Source organism: Semicossyphus pulcher, unplaced genomic scaffold (assembly GCF_022749685.1).
Source record: "Semicossyphus pulcher isolate SPU_LCO1_2020_fin unplaced genomic scaffold, fSemPul1.0.p SCAF_5, whole genome shotgun sequence".
NCBI lineage: Eukaryota > Metazoa > Chordata > Actinopteri > Labriformes > Labridae > Semicossyphus > Semicossyphus pulcher.
Window position 1 is genome coordinate 26,297,436 of NW_027211726.1, and position 20,583 is coordinate 26,318,018.

At 40.0% G+C, this 20,583-nt stretch overlaps 1 protein-coding gene across 1 annotated transcript; it reads right to left on the reverse strand.

Moving 5' to 3' along the window:
- Nucleotides 1-521: 521 nt before the first annotated feature.
- Nucleotides 522-19,970, reverse strand: nt5c1aa (5'-nucleotidase, cytosolic IAa). Its single transcript, XM_069681427.1, has 7 exons — nucleotides 19,417-19,970; nucleotides 16,435-16,479; nucleotides 12,263-12,430; nucleotides 12,021-12,150; nucleotides 6,871-6,993; nucleotides 3,271-3,455; nucleotides 522-2,640 (listed from the first exon to the last, which is right to left on the reverse strand). The coding sequence occupies exons 1-7, from the start codon at nucleotides 19,570-19,572 to the stop codon at nucleotides 2,284-2,286; spliced, it is 1,164 nt and encodes a 387-aa protein (XP_069537528.1). The 5' UTR covers nucleotides 19,573-19,970; the 3' UTR covers nucleotides 522-2,283.
- Nucleotides 19,971-20,583: the final 613 nt, after the last annotated feature.

Here is a 20,583-nt window from a genome sequence, read left to right on the forward strand (position 1 = left end):
CATCCTCTCTCACCATTCTCCATTCATGCTGATGAGTATTGTCAGTTTATGGATACAGCTGGCAGCCGGTGCATGTGGGTCATTATGAACTGTGCAAGGCTTTGCAGAGTTCGCCAGCTGGCCATATCTTATCTATCTGCCCCTGCCCTCTACTGTATGTGCCAGTAGCATCAGCCCTATGGGCTGGAGCTTATAAAATCCACATGAATGTCAATCCATCAGCGTTTACCAGCAGGGCCTGTCCCTGTGGTGTTGTTAGCAATACAGCTTCGGATAGACCTGCCCTGGATGTTGGCGCTTTCTGGCTTTTATTACCCAGGCTCTGCTGGGAAGATCCAATTCAGCTGAGAATGATTGAGAATATTAACACATTTATCACAGATTTTTGTAGGGAAAGTGTGGGTAGTAATATGATTCTGCTCGATGTGAGGATCGAAAGAATAGAGTAAACTGGGAAAAATTGGGACCATGAAAGAAGAACAAAAGACATAAAGACAACATTTTACATGATGTAAGATAACTTTTATGTGTGCATGGAGTTGTATAATCAATCCCAAGTGATAATCTCCCAACATATTTCATCCAAAATAAAAACATTTGTTGAATGAAGACAAGTTACTGCAGCAGGTAATTTATCATGCCAGTGCTGCCACTCCATGGTGGACTGGAGGAGTGCACAGAAAAGTCTCCCGATGCAGGAGTTACTGTATGTGTTCATCTTACAAAAGATGTAATCTGAGGCTATTGTCATGAAGAAGAAAAGCAAATACATTAATTTACATCTTTATTCTTTGTTCATGTGCATCTTCTTATCACGTTTTTCTAATAATCACATCCTGTTGCTGAAAAGTTGAAACATTACTCTCCGTGCATTGATCTAGTCCTGAATGTAACCCTGAACTGCTCTGATTTTTTTTGCATTAACTCTCTGAAAAGTCAGCCATCATTTACGGGAAAATGTCAGCCAAGCAACACATCGGTTCAGTCATTTGTTTTGGCTGTTAAATCAAACTGGTGGTGCTTGTCGCTGTCCTGAGCTCCAAGATCTTTATAAGGCTGATGAGGTGTAATGAAGCATCACTAAATGTAACACTAGTTGCAAGAATTCAGAGGACTCGCCAGCAGTGACAGAGTGATGTGACGTGGATTCAAATTTAAAAGGCCATTGCAGCCTTTTTGTCAATGCTGAACAAACTAATTTTTTCAAACGTAACACTCTGTAACAAAAAAAAGGTATGAATAACCAGTTGAGTCTTTATTGCCAGGTGTAGTTAAATTGTTTAAGTTTTATATCAGTTGTAAATCCTGAGTGGGACTTTGTACTAGCCTTGATGTACAGGAGAGGGCAGTAAAACCAAGCTTGCTGCTTTGTGAACATCTGTTACGCTGATAGTTCAGCCTCTACAGCCTCTACTGCTCTTACGGCAGCAACTGGGGTGACGTTTAAACATGAACTGCCACAGAAGACCAATAAGGCTGTAAAACTCTGTATAAACACTGGAAAGCTTACCTGTTGGATGGATTAAACATGGAGTTTAAGTTTAATTTTGTGGCTAAAAATAGTGTCTTTATTGATACTAAGGTACCAACTGAAACTTATGGCTTTCTTGTTTGGGATTAACACAATAGTAAATAGAATATTAAGTAAATATTCTGTCATATACAACAATCTATTTAACATTCATGTGAAGTCAAACTATGTTAAATGATTAAAGATAAAAACATTGTGCTACAGAACATCACTATTAGCCTATTTATAACTTCAGAATATCTCTACATTATATTTATGGCTCATTTATCGACAACATACAGTGAAGTCGCTGTGCTTTACTTATGTCAGTATCAATGAAACCATTCATTCAATATCCTCCAGTCTTTACTGAAGTGGTGTCTTATTTTGAAAACAAGTCATAAATAGAGAAATAGCAGGTCATTATGAGAATCAAACACTTTCATAATTCCTGCACAAAGCAATATTTAACCAAAAAAGCACTAGAGTAGTTTGTAGCTTTGAAATGTAAAGCTGAGGAACACTTGGGATCCAGGTCATCACAGGTTCCAGACCTCTACTTGACCTCTACTCAGACCTGAATCTAACTCCCAACATATCAGCATTAAGCCTAGACAGTTTACATCGTGATAAAAAAAAAAATTACAATATATTTGCTACTGTGTGGAAATGATGCAATTCCACAACAATTCAGGACAAGTTTTTCTTTCCAAGCTCTCAACTTCCCTTTGTTTTTCCCTTCCTCTTAGACTCAACCATCCAAGTCCTGCTGTCTACTTGCCCACACTGGTGGTCTTTTTCGCATTATGTTTCTGTGCAATACCGTAGGGCACATGAGCAGCGATTGTGCCCATCTCAGCCGCTCCCTCCACATGAAACATCTGATCGTCAAAGTAGATGTGAGGCCTGATCTTCTCCAGCATCGGGCCCTTTGGTGCTCCTGCCAGGAACAAGGCCTCATCGATCTCCAAGCCCCAGGCCCTGAGTGTCTTCAGTGCCCGGATCCCAGAGCTGGCTGCGCTGCGTGCTGTGACCAAGTATGTTCGGATGGGACAGTCCAAGCGCTGGCCTTTAGCATAAAACTTTTTCTGGAGCTTCCCGAGTGCCTCCAGGAAGCCCTTCAGCGGACCCTGCGAAATAAAACAGAGATGGTGAAATTATGTTTTTTCCTCCTGTTTCAGTGACTTTGTGGTGTATTCACAACATGCATCATAGGTTGTTTCTAAGTAATGCCACATCTGCATGTGGATGAAGCACAAGAATAATTCCATTGAATTAGCACCATTCTATTTTAATCGATTTTAAAGCCTGCACAGATTAATGCTAATTTCATAAATTGCTGGCTGTCTGACAGAACACACTGACGGTGTGAATCCCACAGCCATTTAAAACTATTTATCATGTCATTTTGCATAATATATTCACAGAATAATCAGATAATTAAATGGATTTAATATATTAAGAACATCTGCATAATCATTTACAGGTGATTAGAGCTGCATGGAAATGGCAATGCAATGCTTTGAAGGAGATTAAGGTTTAAAACTGGTCTATATTTAGATTCCTCAGTTTCTGTTTGAGGCTTTTTGTTCTTATTAATCACAAATGACAAAAAAAGCTCACATATTCTGGGATGAAGGGAAATAATTAAATCTATGATCATTTCACAAAAGGTAATATATACATATAGTTTTATAGGTCAGAGCATTGACTATGGTGCAAGAGAATATGTCCAAACATTCCTACAGAGAACTACATACATGATCGAGTAACGTGTCCTCGTTGTCCCTCTCATGCTCAAAGAACTTGTCCAGCCCGTGGGCCTTGAAGATGCGCTCAGATTCATCAGAGAAGAGGACAGCATCACCATCAAATGCTACCCTCAGTTGGGACTCCGATACCTCTGTCTGTTTCTCTGGTAAGAACATGGTGGCTGCTGCGATGCCTGAACACAAATACAGACAGAGATATCAACGAGAATAGGGTCAACTAGACGAAGGCAGTTAAAGGGAAGAAGTTGTTTTACAATTTGATCACTTTACAGCACTTCATGTCTTTACTTCAAATTACTTTATTTCTTCATTTCACTTTACTGCACTTTACTTCTACACCACTGTATATTGAACCTATAGATACCTTGAATTCTGCAGACCATAATATGTCCTACATCAGAATAAACTAGAGAAAACTATTTCCTGTTATATCAGAGTCCAGTGAACAGAAACATTATTTACTAAAGTAAAACCATCACTACAGTTATCACTTCATTTCCTGCAAGAAACAAATCAAGAATGTTTCCATCAGTGTTGTCACAGCTGAGTGCTATTAAGATTATAGTCTCAGAAGAGACAGTTGTAAGCCATCAGCTCACAGGAAGTATTAACAAAGGGATTTACAGCAAATTAGGACCTTTCAAATAAAATGTCAAGGACACTTCCTTTGCATGACTTGCTAGTGGGTGTGTGCTTCCCACAGAGTCACTGCATTACCGTGTAAGTCACATGAAAAATGTCCCTGAAGTCACCTTGAGAGGTAGGTGGTCACACTGTGGGTAGGTGACTGTCACACAATCAGCACCCCTATTCATTTTCCCTTCTACAGTCCTTCTACTCACAGAGTGCATTGTGCTGCTCTGAACAAATGAAACCATCGTAAGTAGGTCTCATCTCTGTGCCCACAAATTTCTCGTCAGTATATTTAGTTTCCACCTGCTGGTCAGCAGAGCATTTAAACATTGTGTACTTCTTTGGCAGGATGTGGCTGATGTTTTCAAGTATTCATTTATATTTAGAACCACAAGCAGAGCTCTAATATGCTGGTTTATGGTTTTGTTACTGCAGCTATAATTCTTAATGTATATTTGTAGCTTATCTGCCAACTCTATGTGCCAGAATTTGAAGCATCACACTTTATATCACATTATGACAGTGAAATTAGAGAGACATGATTAATGGCCTCTTGATGGACATTTTGCAGAATGATTCTCGTGAAAGATTCATGATATTTATTCAAAGTTATTTTCTGGCGACGGCTCAGTGGTAGAGTCGGTCGGCTCTCAATCGGAAGGTTGGTGGTTCAATCCTTGATTGCTACAGTCACATGTCGAAGTGTCCTTGGGCAAGACACTGAACCCCAAATTGCTCCCGAAGGCATAGCCATCGGGTATGAATGGGCATAGATCTGATTGGAGACTTAGGCCTTTGCCATCTGTGTGTAAAGTGAGTGTGACTGGGTTAATGTGACATGTAGTGTAAAAGCAGTGGTCAGGAGACTAGAAAAGCGCTATATGAGTACAGTCCATTTACTATAGCTTTCTGTTACTGACTCATAACAACTGTTGATGATGAGTGAACAAAAAATGGGTCCTGGTGGTGTGGCAAGTATTTGCCTGACTTTTACCAAGGGTGGCCACTGACACCACAGACCAACCTCTGGCTCTGTTATTGCAAGAAAGACCGGGAAGCTCTAATTTTCACAATGGTACTGGGAATGATAGCAATCAACTCTTTACCTATAATTAAAAGAAAAAGCTTTCCTGGCAACTTTCACGATGTAACTTCAAAGACTTCTTAGTTTTAGGAAGTAGTTTCTCTTGAACCCTATCCGAAGAAGACTGCTGAAAGGAATATTAACATTTACACAAAATCCACCTTAAGGCTATTATTTTTTTTAGGAGTAATATACTCACTATTGATTAGTATCCAATCCAACCTACCTATCCCTTTATATGGAAGTTCTGCCTTTTTCTATTTTTACAACTTATGATCAATCTGTCGTTATTAACAACAAATGTATTAAAGACCTCTTAGGTTGCTGTAATAAAAATTTTTTAAAAAAGTCAGAGGGGTTAAATAGAACTTTATCCTTCTCTTTTTCTCTAAGATCCTTGGGAATGCAGTCGCTAATCAGTCGTGTGATTATGCAACATAGCGCAGGGACAGCACTGAGTTGTAGATGACCACATGCATCAGAGAAAGAATATGTCTCTGTATATGTTTGGTTAGATGTTAATTATGCATTCAACACCATCGGCCATCACATCTTATTAAAGAGTTCAAGCCCTGTTTATCAAATCGAACTCAGTATAGACATATCAATGACGAATCCTCCATGCATGCCGAGGCACAGAGTTCCACAAGGTTCTGTGCCCTGACCAATTATATTCAACTCATACGTGTTTTCTGGCAGTAATATTTGGAAAGACTCTATTAACATTGTAACTATTATCATGTAAATAAATGTCTGTTAAGTCACAATGGTGATTGAACCTATGGCCCACTGATGAAAGCCTTTGAATTTGCAGTACGTAGCAGAAATACAGATGGGGTGTCTGAGGCGACATTTGCGGAAAAATCACAAGTGGTGCCCAGTTAGTGACGCGTTTTCCATCAGCCAGCAGCGGTTGGTCTGCTAGAAAGGATAGGCAGAGCTAAGCGGATGCATTTCTGGTTTCTGTAAATGTTAAGAGTAAACAGTAGGCTAATCTACTATGGCTGAAGAAACAAAGAAAAGATCGATGACTACGGATACAACTTCAAAAATAAGTGAAGATCATAGCATACCTTACGGACCTAAAAATCAATTGAGCTTGGATCAAAACATTTCTGAAACACATAAAAATATCATTCATTGCATAACCCTGTTCTCCAGCACCACCAGGGAATCTTGAAGTAATCCTTAATCGGATATGCCGTTTAACTCAAACATAAAACACATTTCAAGGGCTGCCTTTTTCAAAAATCAGACACATCCTACCTCAGCAAATTGCAAAAGATGCATTTGAGATTATTGCAATTCCTTTTTATCAGGCTGTCTAAAGTTAGGGTTTACTAATGTGAACTTGAACCATCCATACTATGGGCTTGTTTATCAGAGCTAACAGCTTCCACACTAACATCATGTCCCAACAGTGAGCAGAAGTCCAACTATCACATTCAGTTAGCACACCATAATGACAATCCCTGCTGGTGCCTCCCTGGAGTTCCCTCCATGTTTACAGCACACTTATTTGTTGTTGACAATGTGCAAGACAGATCAGGCCAAGATTTATAACCAGCTTATACCAAAACAACAACATCATGTAATTGGTCTCAACTCCAAAAAACTTTCTCGATTTCATTTCGACTTTATACAATTGTCTGCAAAAGAGGAATTGCTATATAAGCTCCTTTTTTAGAGTTGGCTTAAAGAAATACCGGTAGTTTAAAGAGATTCATGATATATGAATATACTGTATACAGTATGTCTGTTTGTATATCTTGTTTTTAACATGTAATTTATTATGATCACTGAGTCTTTTTTTAACCTTATACATTTAGCCTTTATCTTCCTCATCTGTGTGCATGCATATGTGTACTTACCTTCAGCCAGGGCCTCCCTGACCTTTTCAGAGTCAGCAGACAGGTAGAGGTTAGTGTGCCAGGCCTTCAGGTAGCCAGTGGGACTGCTTCCCCCTGTCATACAAAACCTCTCGATGAACAAGTCTGGAAACAAACAGTAGAAAGGTTTTTAGTTTCAGTTCGTCACCCAGTGTTAAATGTCAACATACAGCAAATCAGCGACATTACAGATCCATTACAATACTGTTACATGTACTCAATGCTATCTTGACAGACCGTGACAAAGCTGACATCGCATGTTTCAAAGAGTGAGAGAGAAAAAATATTCTGTGGGATTGAATGTGTCGTGGAATGCAATTCCAGGGGTCATGGGAGGTGAAGTGGAGGAGAGATGGGGGTAAGGACAGGGTGAGAGGATACCCTTACAAACACTTAAATGGTGGAGAGGGTCCAAGGAGGAGGTTAACTAAAACGGGGGAGAGGGGACGGTAGGTGGGGCAGGGCTGTGCAGATGAGAGGCAAAAGGAATTAAGACTGGAAGGAGAGTGTCTGTTTGCATTTTGGCTTAGGGAGGCTCTTAATTTCACTGCTGTGGGCTGATCCAAAGAGCAGCAGTGAGATGGTACGTTGGGAACTAGAGGAGACTCATGTCAGGTAATTAGATCCTGCAGAGCTGTTCGGGTAAAATGAGACAATATGTATGAGGGTCAGAGATACAGAAGACTGTTTGAAAGGGCACAAGAGTAAAGTAATTGACTAACGTTGGGATGGAGATATGATTAAATGAGTTTGAGAGAGACGTGAAGGTTATAATAGAAATAGAATATGTGGGTGATAGCCAAGATAGGGGGTATACAGTTATAACAGAGAAGGTTAGTGTGGGAGGAAGATTAGTGTGCTGATTTTGAAAAGAAAGTCAGCACGGTCATGGCATTTATTTTAAGCTATGCAAGGCGTCTTATCTTAGACCTTCTGCACATTAAAGGGGATTTCTAGCAATTTAGAGATGCCTTTCCATAAAGATGAGGGACTCTTGGGATAGATGTGAGTAATATATTTGACTTGCAGCTGGAGACTTCATTACACATTTTTTGTTGCAGACTCTGAAGCGATGCCGGCTTGTAGCTCAGCAGCTTGTTTTGCAGATAGCAGGACTTAGATGGTAGGTGGGGCTCAGAGGGTCATCTGCTAATACCTGCCCAGTTAGACTGGGTTTCCTCAAAGGTAAAAGTTTAAAGGTTAAAGACTGGCTTTCTGGTGTGGTCTCTTGGCAGATTTTATCTTTTGTTTTTAGTTTTTTGCCCCAACCCTGCACCCTTTATTGCACTCTGTAGTGCTTTAGGAGATACAATTTCCTGTTTATGTGGAAAGATTTCACTGCTCCTTTAAGTCAGCTGAAATCAGTTAATCTTTTTTTGCAGTCTTTTTCACTCATGGAAATCTATTAATCACAAAATACATGTGTTAAACTTGTTATGTATAGCAGCTCAGTGTGATGAGATGTACTGAGCATACATTTAATGAAACAAAATCATTGTGTTGTAGCATGACCCACCATACACAAAAGGACTTGTAGGATTTAGTATTTGCCACCAATTACACACAAAAAAGATCAACAAACTTAACCTGATGGACTGAACTCAACAGCTGTAAACCCCTAATGTCAAACTCTATCTGTATTTATTTATCTCATTTTCATGTTTTCTTAAAGCGATAATATCAAAGATTTTTATTTAAACAAATGTCTGTTTAGTCACTATCTATCGCTGAATGAGGTAACACATGGTGATTGAGCCTATGACCCACTGATGAAAGCCATTGCATTCGCAGAATTACGGACTGGGTGTCTGGAGTGACTTTCGTGGAAAAAAACACAAGCGGGGCCCAGTTTGTGACGAGTTTTCCATCAGCCAGCAGTGGTTGGCCTGCCACACAGGGTAGGCGGAGCTAATGCGACAAACATACTTCCGGTCTCCGCAAGTGTTGCGAGTAAACAGTAATCTGTGGCTATGGCTGAACAAACAAAGAAAAGATTGATTTCTATAGATACAACTTCAAAAAAAAGAAAAGAAAAGAAAAAGAAACAAATTTGACAGATAAAGAGAGAAGAGGACGAAACCGAGATCTTCAAGATTACAACTTTAAGTTTGAATTCGTGTAATACATTTTTAAAAGAAGTCACACTTACGGAAACAAAGACCCAAAGATAATATATATTACAAACAGGCTGAAAGCGGATGGAGATGGACACTAAAAAAACAGAGAGACAGTATTCTATTAACCCCCTGAGTGATCTCATCATCATTCAAAGAACCAACTGTCCTTTATATATTCCCTAAGTGGTTTATTTAGCTTTCAAGAAAGGCCCTGGTGAGTTTGACCCAGCATTATGCAGCGCTTCATCATATCCAACCCCCCACACGTCCCCTTCCTTTAAGACAGATGCCAGAGTGTGGGAATCACTTGATGGAAAATATCCTCAACATTGCTGTCTTTGTATGTTTTTGTTTTTTTCCTGCAACAGTGTTTTCATATCATTTATCTTTGTTAGAGGTATTTGCTTGTTCAGAAGATCTAAAAGATTCTAATAGGAAAGCAGGAAATCAGCAGGACTGCTGTCACATCAAAGAATGAGCAGCTTCATCATGCACAGCAGCTCGCTGTGTGTCCGTGGTTATTATGCTTATTGCATGCATATATGAGGATATGCTGTGGCTTCAGTGTTCTGTAGAGAACAAAATGCAATCACATGACATCACGACTCAATTTACTGCACACAGAGCCCGTTATAGGACCTGCCAGTCATCTATGTCCTATGATGTATACATGCGTGATAGGTGCATGAAATTGCTGACAGTGCTTGTCCTCCACCCCCAAAAACTACTGGTCATCCAAATAAAGAGTGAGAAATGTTAGACTTCAATCTGCAGCTGTTAGAAATAGCAACAGTAAGCAGCTGCTGAGGGATAAATGAGTATTTAAATGTTTCTCTGAGGCTCCCATATCCAGTTTCAAATATCAAAAGCAAAGCATCAAGTAAATGTTTCTGTTGCAGAGCCCCATTTCTGGCCGACACTGCAGGGATGATGAACAACAAACTCTTATCCCTGTGGCATCAGAGAAGCCATGTTTTCCTTTAGTTCGATTGTAAGGTCAAAGGTCAGGCGTATGTTTGAAAGTACTGGGCCCCTCATACAGAGAGCCACCCGAGAGATCTAACATGGAAGCATCTAGAACGTGGCGTGTTTCTTTGCTGGCTCCACTCAGACCTGTTTTTGTTTTGGGCCTCTTGGATTATTCTTACATCCCAAAGGAATTAATCTTGAACTCACCCAGGCCTGAAGTTCTAAGGATATGAAAACATCTGAGGAGCTGAACAGGAAGTGGTCTGTGAGGAAGACGTCATCACAGGGTGGGAGATTTCCCTGGGAAGGGTCCTGACAGTCAGCTGTCAATACACTTTGTTGTCTGGCTCTCAGCTGAGCTTGCGTCAGATTAAGTGTCCTAAACAACTTGGATTAACTCATTATATTGATGTCAGCAACTAATCTAGTATCTCTTCTTAAAGTCCTGTTATTTTGAAGTTGCATAAGGAAACAAAAACACGGTCACAAAAAAGGATGCCAAAAGTACACCATGGGGCTCATTGGAAGTATAAACTGTATCCAGAGATATAGACCTGCTCTGGAACTGTTGCATACTTTGGAGATATTCTTTATACTGTGCACAGTCTTTGGAATCCTATCATCTACAGAAGCCATTTCCCCAATGTTTAAGCATTAGTGGCTTTCCAGACATCTGATAGTGCTGAAATTAGAGAACCCACGTTATTCTTTACGGATTTAAATTTCTACAAGCTATTGACCAACTCTGCTAAGGCTCAAATGCAGGGTCACTATTTGTAAAGCTACAAGTAGATCGTGTTAAGATCATTTCCCTCTAGTTCCTACTGTAAATTCACATTAAGAAGCAGCTTTTGGCTAAGCCTGCACTCGTGCGTGCAGCAGTTTGCATTATCTGCAGTGAATGGTGCCAGAAAGTTGGGATGGGACTTACATTTTCAACCTTACCAACTAAATCTATGTAGGTTCCTCTTGCAAAATAATGCAATGTATTGCCTACAGTTTGTGCAGCTGTAACTGCACAGCTTATTGTGGCTTTTCTACTAACCTTTTTAACAAGTTTGTGTATTTCCTCAGCTTAGAATCTACTGCATACTGGAGATCATAGAGAGTATCATCAGGAAAAGATTAAGTGAAAGGGCGGCATCTGTAGCAGTAACGGTGCAGCAAAAGTTACCAGGGCTGTGTAGCCGGGTTGAAGGAGCACTTCAGGTTAGACAACACTTTCCCATTCTGAGGCAACAAGCCAAAGTTAGCTAGAACAAAGGACTTAATTTATTCTGTGACAGCTGCTGTGGGATGAACATCCCCTTGTCAACAGTGTAAAGCAATTCACTTTTTAAAACATTTTTTGCTTTTTATGCCTTTATTTTTTAGAGAGAGGAGAGAGGACAGTGGATAGTGGCGGAAATGATTGAAGAGAAAGGGCCGAGGGTAGGAGTTGAACCCGAGTTGAACCCGGGGACGCCGCACCGAGGACTATAGCCTCCGGCACCCCAATTCACTGACTTTTAATGTTACACACATAAAACATTTACATTTTATGGGTTATTATAATTATGGTATTTACTATTCCTATAAGAGGGTGAGAAAAAGGTGACCTTTGCAAACAAAATGGAATACTTTGTAAACAATATCCATAACTCTGAAGGCCTTAGGGAACACATTGACAAGGAAAAGAATGACAAAAGACGACTCTGTCGAGACAGTGTTTTATGAAAACCTTACACCACATGATTAAGATGCGGCCCAACTCTCCTGATTGTATTTTGCTACTGGAAATTTGTCTTCAATAATGAAACCTCATTCTGTGTGAGGATAGCTTCACTTATTTGAGGAAGATATCTAAAGCCACTATTCTGTCTGCCACAATGTGTCTTGTTTTTTGCCACTGAGTGTTACCGAGGTTGTGAATTTTCAATGCTACACAAAGAGGCTTAAACCTGATGTGGTAAAGCTATTACTTACTCTTGTCTTACTCTGATAGTGCTACTCGGTATGAAGCACTTTGCGCATCTATTTCATAATTCATTTTCTGTAAGAGCTTACTGTGATGGTTGATGGTGTTGATGAGCCGGACTCCTACGTGTGCGTGGTTGTACGTCACCAGAACAATGTCAAACAGTTCTTCACTCTGTGGGTACAGCTCCCGCAGACGAGCGTTCACAGCCTCCAGAGCCTGTCAGGGTACAGCAACAGTCAGGGGGGAAATAAAGTCTAATGTTCAGGTTTGCAAATTATAGGCTGTTCTGCATATGCTTTGTCTGTGAGCGTATGTCTGTGACTTTGACCTTGACAAAGGGGAACGCAGGCCCTGGGGCGAAGGGTTCGTTCTCATGTTCGATCTGGTATCTCAGATACTCCTCGACTCCTTTCTGCTCAAACACCTTCTGCTCCCGATCGGTCCGGAACAAGACCCGAGTGGAAACAGCGATGGTCACTGCGTTCTCTGGTTTTGGCTGCAGAAAAAAAAGGAAACAGACAAAATGGGATGATGGAGAGGAACAGAAGTTCAGGGAAGATGAGCGAAAATTTTTCATAATGATTGGAGAACAGAGGGGGAGGAGATGTGAGAGGTGTCACAGGAATAGATGAGCCCAATATTACCCATGGTGCACAATTGACCCTTAAACTAAACCCTGCTAATAATACTTTTAATGTTTCCTTTCAACATGTGCATGCGTGTACATGTGCTGCTATTACTATACAAGAAACCCCAAGGGCAACATCATAAAACTTTATGAGATTTCAAGACATACATAGTATGCTTAGTTACATGCAAAAACACGTGGTACATTTAGCGTGTTGTCATGCCTGTGAGCTACTTTAATGTCATCACATTATATTTTAGCTGCAACTGCATGAATGGAGATCAATCATAAGACACATTATGTTACCAATGCTTCATTGCAATGCAGTCCAAAGGACTATACAACAACTAATGGGTTGAGGAGCGGGGTGAAGTTTATGTTTTCACATTTTAACAAGTTAGAACTTCCTCTGTGTTATGAAATGAATTTCTTTGGACCCAATATCTGGGGCGGCTGTGGCTCAGTGGTAGAGTCGGTGGTCTTTCAATCCTTGGGCGTGTCCTTGGGCAAGACTGAACCCAAAATTGCTTCTGGTGGCATAGCCAACGGGTATGAATGTGATAACTGATTGACAGTTGGGCATGTGTGAATGTGTGTGTAAATGGGTGAATGTGAAGTAGTGTAAAAGCAGCTTTGAGTGGTCGCAAATACTAGAAAAGTGCTATATAAGTACAGTCCATTTACCATTTATCATCTAATTTTTTATTTTCCAACATTATTTCAACTAACTTTAGAATAGTAAACATTTAATACCTTAACAGATAAGATTTTTTACAATCTGAACAAACTAAAACCAGGTGGGTTTTAAAGCACTGACAGAACTAATCATATTGGTCTAGTTCAAAAGTCTTTACAGTCCTGGCAAAGGTGAAATCCACCTTGTTTATGGAACATGATATCTGTTATGGTATCTTTCTAAATGTCACATGAGAAAAGCAGAGTTACTTCCAATTTGCAATTTCCAGCTCTGCTTGTAAAATAAGGAACAGCTTTATTTGCAGACTCACCTTTTTCAAGGTCTGGTTATTAAAACTGATTGAGTGGACAAAATGATCTCAGACGGCTCATATGAAAGGTACTAGATGGCTCACTGGCCTCATGTTGCAATCAAATTGCCTAACGTGTGTGTTGGAGCACGCAGTGCTCATGTTTGAAGGGGGAGGGAGACATTCCTGTGGGGGCAGCCGGCTTTAGTGACCACAGCAGGCGGCTAAACTCAGGTGATGCCTGGATGGTGGGAGGAGGGGTGAAGGCGGCAGGGGGCTGTATGAGGGTTGTATCAGGTCACAAGACTTGGCCTAAATGTGTGGCTGAATTTGCTGTACAGTGTACCACATGTAAATGCAGCTTTTTTAACGTTCAATAAATGATCTAAATCATGAATGTTGCCTCTAATTATTGAATGATATAATCAGTGTAGTTACTCTTGACGATATCAGAGATCATTTTAACTATTTTGCAGTACAATGTAAATAAAGCTGTATACAAATCAAAAAGGCACAAACATAATGATAATATTGCCTGCTTCTGAGTCAATATATATCTACATCCATTATGTGTATCTGCAGTGTGAGAAGTAATCTGCATGCAAGTTTGTTTCCATGCACCGGTGGCTATGTGCTGGTAAATAGGCCACAGGCTGACAGGGGCACTGAGCCTTTGGCCCTCTATTTAGACTTATTCCATCACAACGACACTGCCTGCTGACATATCACCTACTTACCTATAAAGACACACACACACACACACACACACACAAGCCATGTTGTATACATGCATATACTGTATGCATATTGTACAGTGTGTAGTGTTGTCCTCTGTTACACATTCTTATGTTTTTAAAAGAAACACAAAATTCCCTAAGTTGAAAAATGTTCAAAAGAGATATATGACACCAAACTATTGACACACACAGAGACACATATCACCTTCAGGTTTTGTACATATATGTCAGGGTATAGAAACACAGGCAAATGTAGAAGAAGTGTTTGTACCGCACACTGATAAGCAGCATTATTATGTCACCAGAGAAGGAGGGACAGTTTATCCCCAGGGTGCATGTGAAGGTTGCTATTTGTAAGGACAAAACAGAATCAACACAGGACCTTCAAAGTGTAAAGGTGGGGCAAAGGTAAAACAAAATTTGGGCACTGCCCTTCTTTTTCATCATATAATACATATGCATAACATATTCACAAGAATTAAACTGCAGAAAGTAAGACAAACTGCTTTTTCTGCTCAGACGGGAGTTGAAATTAACTTTTGCTAAGGAAACAAACTTGTGCACTTTGTCAAATTTTGATTACCAAAAAGAAGTAAAATGTATTATATCTCTCTGCTTTAAAAGCATCCAAGCTTAAGTGGGTGTTTGTTTCCAACTGCCTCTGCTATGTGATTATGAGGATTTGGTTTATGTATGCATTTGATGAATGCATAGTCTCTCAGTGATGTTTGAATGAGACGTTTCAGTTGATGGCAAACTGTGACCTAGTTTTCGTTTTCTGAATGGAAGCTTAGTCAAGTTTAACTAGCTTCCACTGTACAAGTGTTCAACTAAGAGCTCTCAATTTCCCCAAATGTTCAGAGTTATAAAGAAACAAGTCTTTAGCTGTGTTCCGACCAAAAGTGAATGTTACTTATGCAGGTGCGACCGAGGTATTCTTTGTTAATTTGCGATGGTTAAACTCTTCCCACAAATAATTGCTTTTCATAAGTGGGAAAACCATCACTGTTGGGGTTCAACCATTAACATCACACAGCTTGGTCAATTTCACCACCTTAGCTGTATGGACATCCTCCTCCAGCTACATGAGGCTATCAATGTCCACTTTGATTACCTGTTAGCTAGAACCGGCTAGGTTCGGCTCGGCTCAATACCAAGATTTTTCAGATGCCAACAAACAAATGTCGTAAATATCAGATGTGCGGCACCCACCCATCTACACCCAGCAAGTCACAACAAAAGGGTTCAAAGGATACAGAAAATAACTTCATCATGCAGATTTGGAAAAAAACGCAGGCTTTGTGAGGTCTGTTAGCAAGACTAGACAAGCAACTTCTAAGATAGTTGTTTTTTTAAATGGCGTTTGGATTAAACAATTCTGAGGCAAATACCTTTTCAAATAATAAGTGAAAACGTGTCTGTGCATGCACAGATTTGCTTCTATATTTATGTATGTAATCACGCTGCTTGAAAATGTGCTCCGCTTTAAGTCTGAATGCACCAGTTAAAAAGGAAATGGTAGGATATATAACCAACACCGTACCAGGTAAGGGGTTCAAAACGGAGGGAAAAACAAATATCAGTTATGATATCAGTTTGTTGGCTTCACGGAACAACACACACACACACACACACACACACACACAAATACCACAGAAATGAACAGTTTTCGGAAACTATCAAAAAAAGTGTTTTCTGCTCTTTTGAAAAAAATTTGAAATGTACACAAATATTAACTCAAACTGAGAGTTTCAGATGGTCACTACTTTTTTGTGTTGGCCTATATCCACCATTCAGGGAAATGTTTTTTTACTTTGTTTATTTTCAGCCTATACAAGACCATATAATCTGTCAACTAACATTAAAAATTCAAAAACCACAGGAGCACGAGTTTACTAATCAGAGAGCTGTCGCTGTCTGTGGCTGCGTCGAGCAGCCGATGACTATCAAGAACAGTATGAATCAACATGACAGCACATGTGATGATACATCAGGTCAGGTTTCTGGTTAGTGGAACGGGTTTGTGTGATCATGCAGGCGCAACCAAAAGCTGCACAGTGGAGGGTTAAAGACGGTGAAAGGGCAATAGTGATGGTCATTCAGTAAAGGACACAACCTTTGACCTCACATCATGATGGAACATACTCACGAAGAACACGCCTCCCTCCACTTTCCGGGCTCTTCTCCCGGTTACCTTAGCAAAATGACAGTTTGTTTTATTCATGGGGTTATTATGACCTTAATCAAAAATACAACCCGAAATATCTTATCGTTTTATCTTATTTTTTTCTTGTCAAAAATCTTGGATCTAGTGTTGCATGAACAATAAAAAATTATGCAGATGCATTTTCCAGATGCATAATGCAATTCAATTTTCACACTTGAAGACAGTGACATAGACAACAATCACACAGTGTGTTGCGGAAAACATTCCCTTTTTAAATGCTGGTAAGAGACAGCGCTGTATATTCAAGACCTTTAGTGAAGCTTATCCAGAGTCAGTTTACTATGAATAACATGTCACACTGTCTGGGTATGATCCCAGAACAAGTCCAGTTCTCTGCTGTGATATGATACTTGTCGTGTTTACAGCCTGCCCTCTTACAGGGAATGCATCAATCACAAGGCTCCTCTGCACAGGAACCCACAGTAACAGAAATCCCCCACCTATTGATTTAGATGACGACAGGCAAGTCAATATAAGTAAACCTGTTGGGAATTGGGAAATGCTTAATATGCATGTGTGCTATTTTATGTCACACTCATTCATTCACAGGAATTAGAGCACCATTTTTTCCTTGTAAAGATTATAAAGGGAATTGTTGTTGCACCTTCCCCCTCCATTCATTGCTCTATATATTAATCCGGTCAGAGCTCTGCCAGATTAGCAGGACTGGTATCTGTGCCTAACCCAGATCTGTGAGTCATATGTTATTTACATCTCTGAGGCTGTGAGACTTCCCTTCCATCCATCTGAGAATAAAAGGAGGAGTATGGAAGAGGTTCCCAGAAAACCGTCAGAGAGAGAAAGAATAGTTGGGGGGGAGGTGATGATAAAAGAGGTGAGAATGAAAGGAGAAAGCGACAGGCCGGGGGGCTGAGTAACAGTAGGAGGGCTGATATTTATAGATAAGTAAAAGGCCAGTGATGATGTAGTCTGTTCAAGCCTTGGAGTACGACTGAGTGCTGTGTAACAGCTTTATTTACGTCCTGATTTGGCTGGCCCTTTTTTGAAAAAAGAGCCAAAGTTTTCGTAATCCTTCCTGTATGCTGTACAGGAGGCCTCCTAAAGTAATGACCTGCTGTATAACCCTCCATGTAAAATAGGATGAATTGTTCTTTTTTAACTGTTATTTAATCACAAAAAAACAAAACATACAGCATACATGGTTTTGTTCAAACACTGAAAACAACAGTTTTAGCCAAACCCTTAAGTGACAACTCTCACTAGCAGTTACTGAAGCCCCAAAAGACAAACTATCAAGTTAGCTAATACTGAACTCCTGTCTGGGTTAAATCACTGCTGTAGGAAGTAAGACATTTTTTGGTCCCCAGTAATAAAAACAATGTAATACCTTCCATGATAATCCTGCATTATCTTTTGTATTCATTGTCTTGGGTAATCAATAACAATAACACAACAGAGCTTTGATTAATAAAAACCTATCACTTGGGAACAGTATTAAGCGATTAAAAGTTACTTGATTATAAAGACAGATTTGAAATACAAGTAATTCAGAGATAATAAGATGCTTTATGCATTTTTAAGGGGTTAATAAAAAGCCATGATTAAGCCGGGCAGCTGTGGCTCAGTGGTAGAGTCGGTCGTCAATCGGAAGGTTGGATGTTGGATCCCAGTTCCCTCAGGCTACATGTCGAAGCGTCCTTGGGCAAGACACTGAACCCCAATTTGGCTTTGAGTGGTCGCAAAAGACTAGAAAAGAGCTACATAAGTACAGTCCATTTACCATATGTTTTTGCTTGAAATATAAAGCAGCAAGTTAACACGTACAGTTCCACATATCTGTTTCTACCATCAGGTTACAAGAAACTACATGTGTGTTCCTAAGAAGAGAAAACCGAGGGGTTTGGTGTTGAAATATCAAAGCATTAAGATGAAATAATATATCTAGCAAGAGATAACGGAACAATTAACACATGGACATTGTATAAAGCTTGGAAAGTTAAAAACACACTATGAATCATGCTGAGAAAGATCAAGATAAATGTAGTGATACCTGTACTATGATAACAAGAACACAAATGCTATCACCACGTCTACAACTTTATTCTCTTCAGGCGTAACAACCATGTAACCTTCCATTCAGATCAACAAAAGGCTTAAAATCTCTGTGATCTATTACCATTGTTGAATAATCACACGCAGTATACATTATGCTGTTATGTGTCTAGAAATTATGAATATGGTATTTAACGTGAGCACAGTTAAATCCTCCTGTGTAAAGTGTTTCTGATGAAGGCAGACAGTGTTATATATCACAGTAATGTAAAGCAGTAATATTGGGGTTGGTAGTTGAGCAGGATGGATGTTGACAGTTTAAAAATACACCACTGTGACCACACTAATCCTCCTCCACTAAGCAAAGATTACTCAGCTTCTAGCTACTTTTAGCTCTGCTACATTGCCTTCAGTAAAAGTAACCAGTTCTTTACTGAAGGTTCTTCCACACTGTTGAGGCATTACGTCATTAGCATGGGAAATATTGTAATTTTTCAGTTTATTTTTGTGCTGATATTTTGAAATATCATAAATAATAACACACGGTACTGTCAAAGACTAAAATTAGTTAGAAACAAATGGAAAAAGGCTGTAACTGAGCCTTTAGAACAAACAGCAGTGAGAAATTAAAAAACGTTTAATAATTTAATGTCAAAATATTATCTAGGCTAACATTTCAATTAGGTTAGCCTTTTAGCTTAGCCTTAGCTTGGGAGAGAAGCAACAGGGCAAGAAAGAGAAGAGGAAGAGGAGGAGGAGAGATCTTGGGAACAGATTTGTAGTGCACTAAGTGTGCACCCCAATGATCTAGAAATTATTGCTAAGAAACAACGACACACTGACAGACAGAAACAGATGTTCTGTCATTTCTGAATGGAAAGTTACACTTACTGGTTTTGGCTTGGTGGTGAGGCCCAAGTTGTCTTGATCAAACTCCGCTTTCTCTTCCCATGATCCTCTGCTGTCCCCATTGGATGAAGGGGCAACTTTGAGGTCCTTGACCTGTCCGCTCATCACCTGTACAGGGTCCAGACTCATCTTCACCATAGAGACTTCCCCTCTCTGTGCTTCCTTAGGTGGCTTCAAACCTACCCTCACCTATCTCCCTCTGAGAAGGACTAAATTCTCTTCTTCATCAAAATCAAACCACTTAAATGTCCTGCTGCAGTCCGTAGCATTTACCCAGATACTCCTAACAAGTGCATTGATAACAGGCTACAATGGTAGTTTGCTAGGCTTGCACCTGCCTGTGAAAGCAGGCCAAGTGTGAGAGCAAAAGTGCTCCCTCTTCCGTCTCCTGTTCACTTGTCTGTATCCTTTTTATCTCAGGAGGATTACTGCTCACTGCGCCCACTTCCAGAGGACATGAAAGACGCTCACTAACACACAACCATTCTCCTACACACCGCTTCTGTTGTGCATGCTTACACACATACTGTCAAATATACAGTCTGTCCTTTGTAAGTGTGTTGCAGGCTGTGCAGCAGTCCATCTGCTGCTATCCCTGTGCCTCTCTCTTTTCCACACTCACTGCCCCCCCTGTCTCATTCAATCACTCTCTTGCTCCCTGGCTTCGTTCGTTCCCCTCAGTCCTCCCGCTGACCAATCAAAGACCTGCTTCCTTATTCAGCATGGCTCCGCCCCTCTGCTGCCCCTTGTTGACAGTGCAGTTTGCCCAGGAGGCACATGGGACATTCAGGCAGGCGCTGAGAACACAGCAAACAAATAGCAATAATGATGAGCCATTTAATGTGGAGGCAAATCAAAGCTGTTTTTTTTTTCCTTTTAAATGTGCTGACATCATTTTCTCAGATGGAGAAGAGTTTTGTTTAATTTTACCCCTTTAAGAAACAAATGTTTTTCGTTTTTAAACCTTGCATTCGATATAGTTTAAATCGCTTTGACATACTGGGTTGAGAGTTATAAATATGTGAACACAAAATGAATGTGGTAAAATTTAAACAAACTATAGCAATTTTCAGGAACCATCTGTAAGGTTTGGAATGAAAGTACCAGGCATAGAAAAGAATAGAGTAAGTGTCCGTACAGACAGATGGC

Excerpts from the sequence above, each read along its gene's own strand:
- nt5c1aa (XM_069681427.1), bottom strand. The coding sequence starts at position 19,572 with ATGGTGAAGATGAGTCTGGACCCTGTACAGGTGATGAGCGGACAGGTC. Across the intron at positions 12,151-12,262 it reads CTGCGTTCCCCTTTGTCAAG|GCTCTGGAGGCTGTGAACGC; the intron begins GTCAAAGTCACA and ends GTACCCTGACAG. Across the intron at positions 6,994-12,020 it reads CAACACCATCAACCATCACA|ACTTGTTCATCGAGAGGTTT; the intron begins GTAAGCTCTTAC and ends GTTTGTTTCCAG.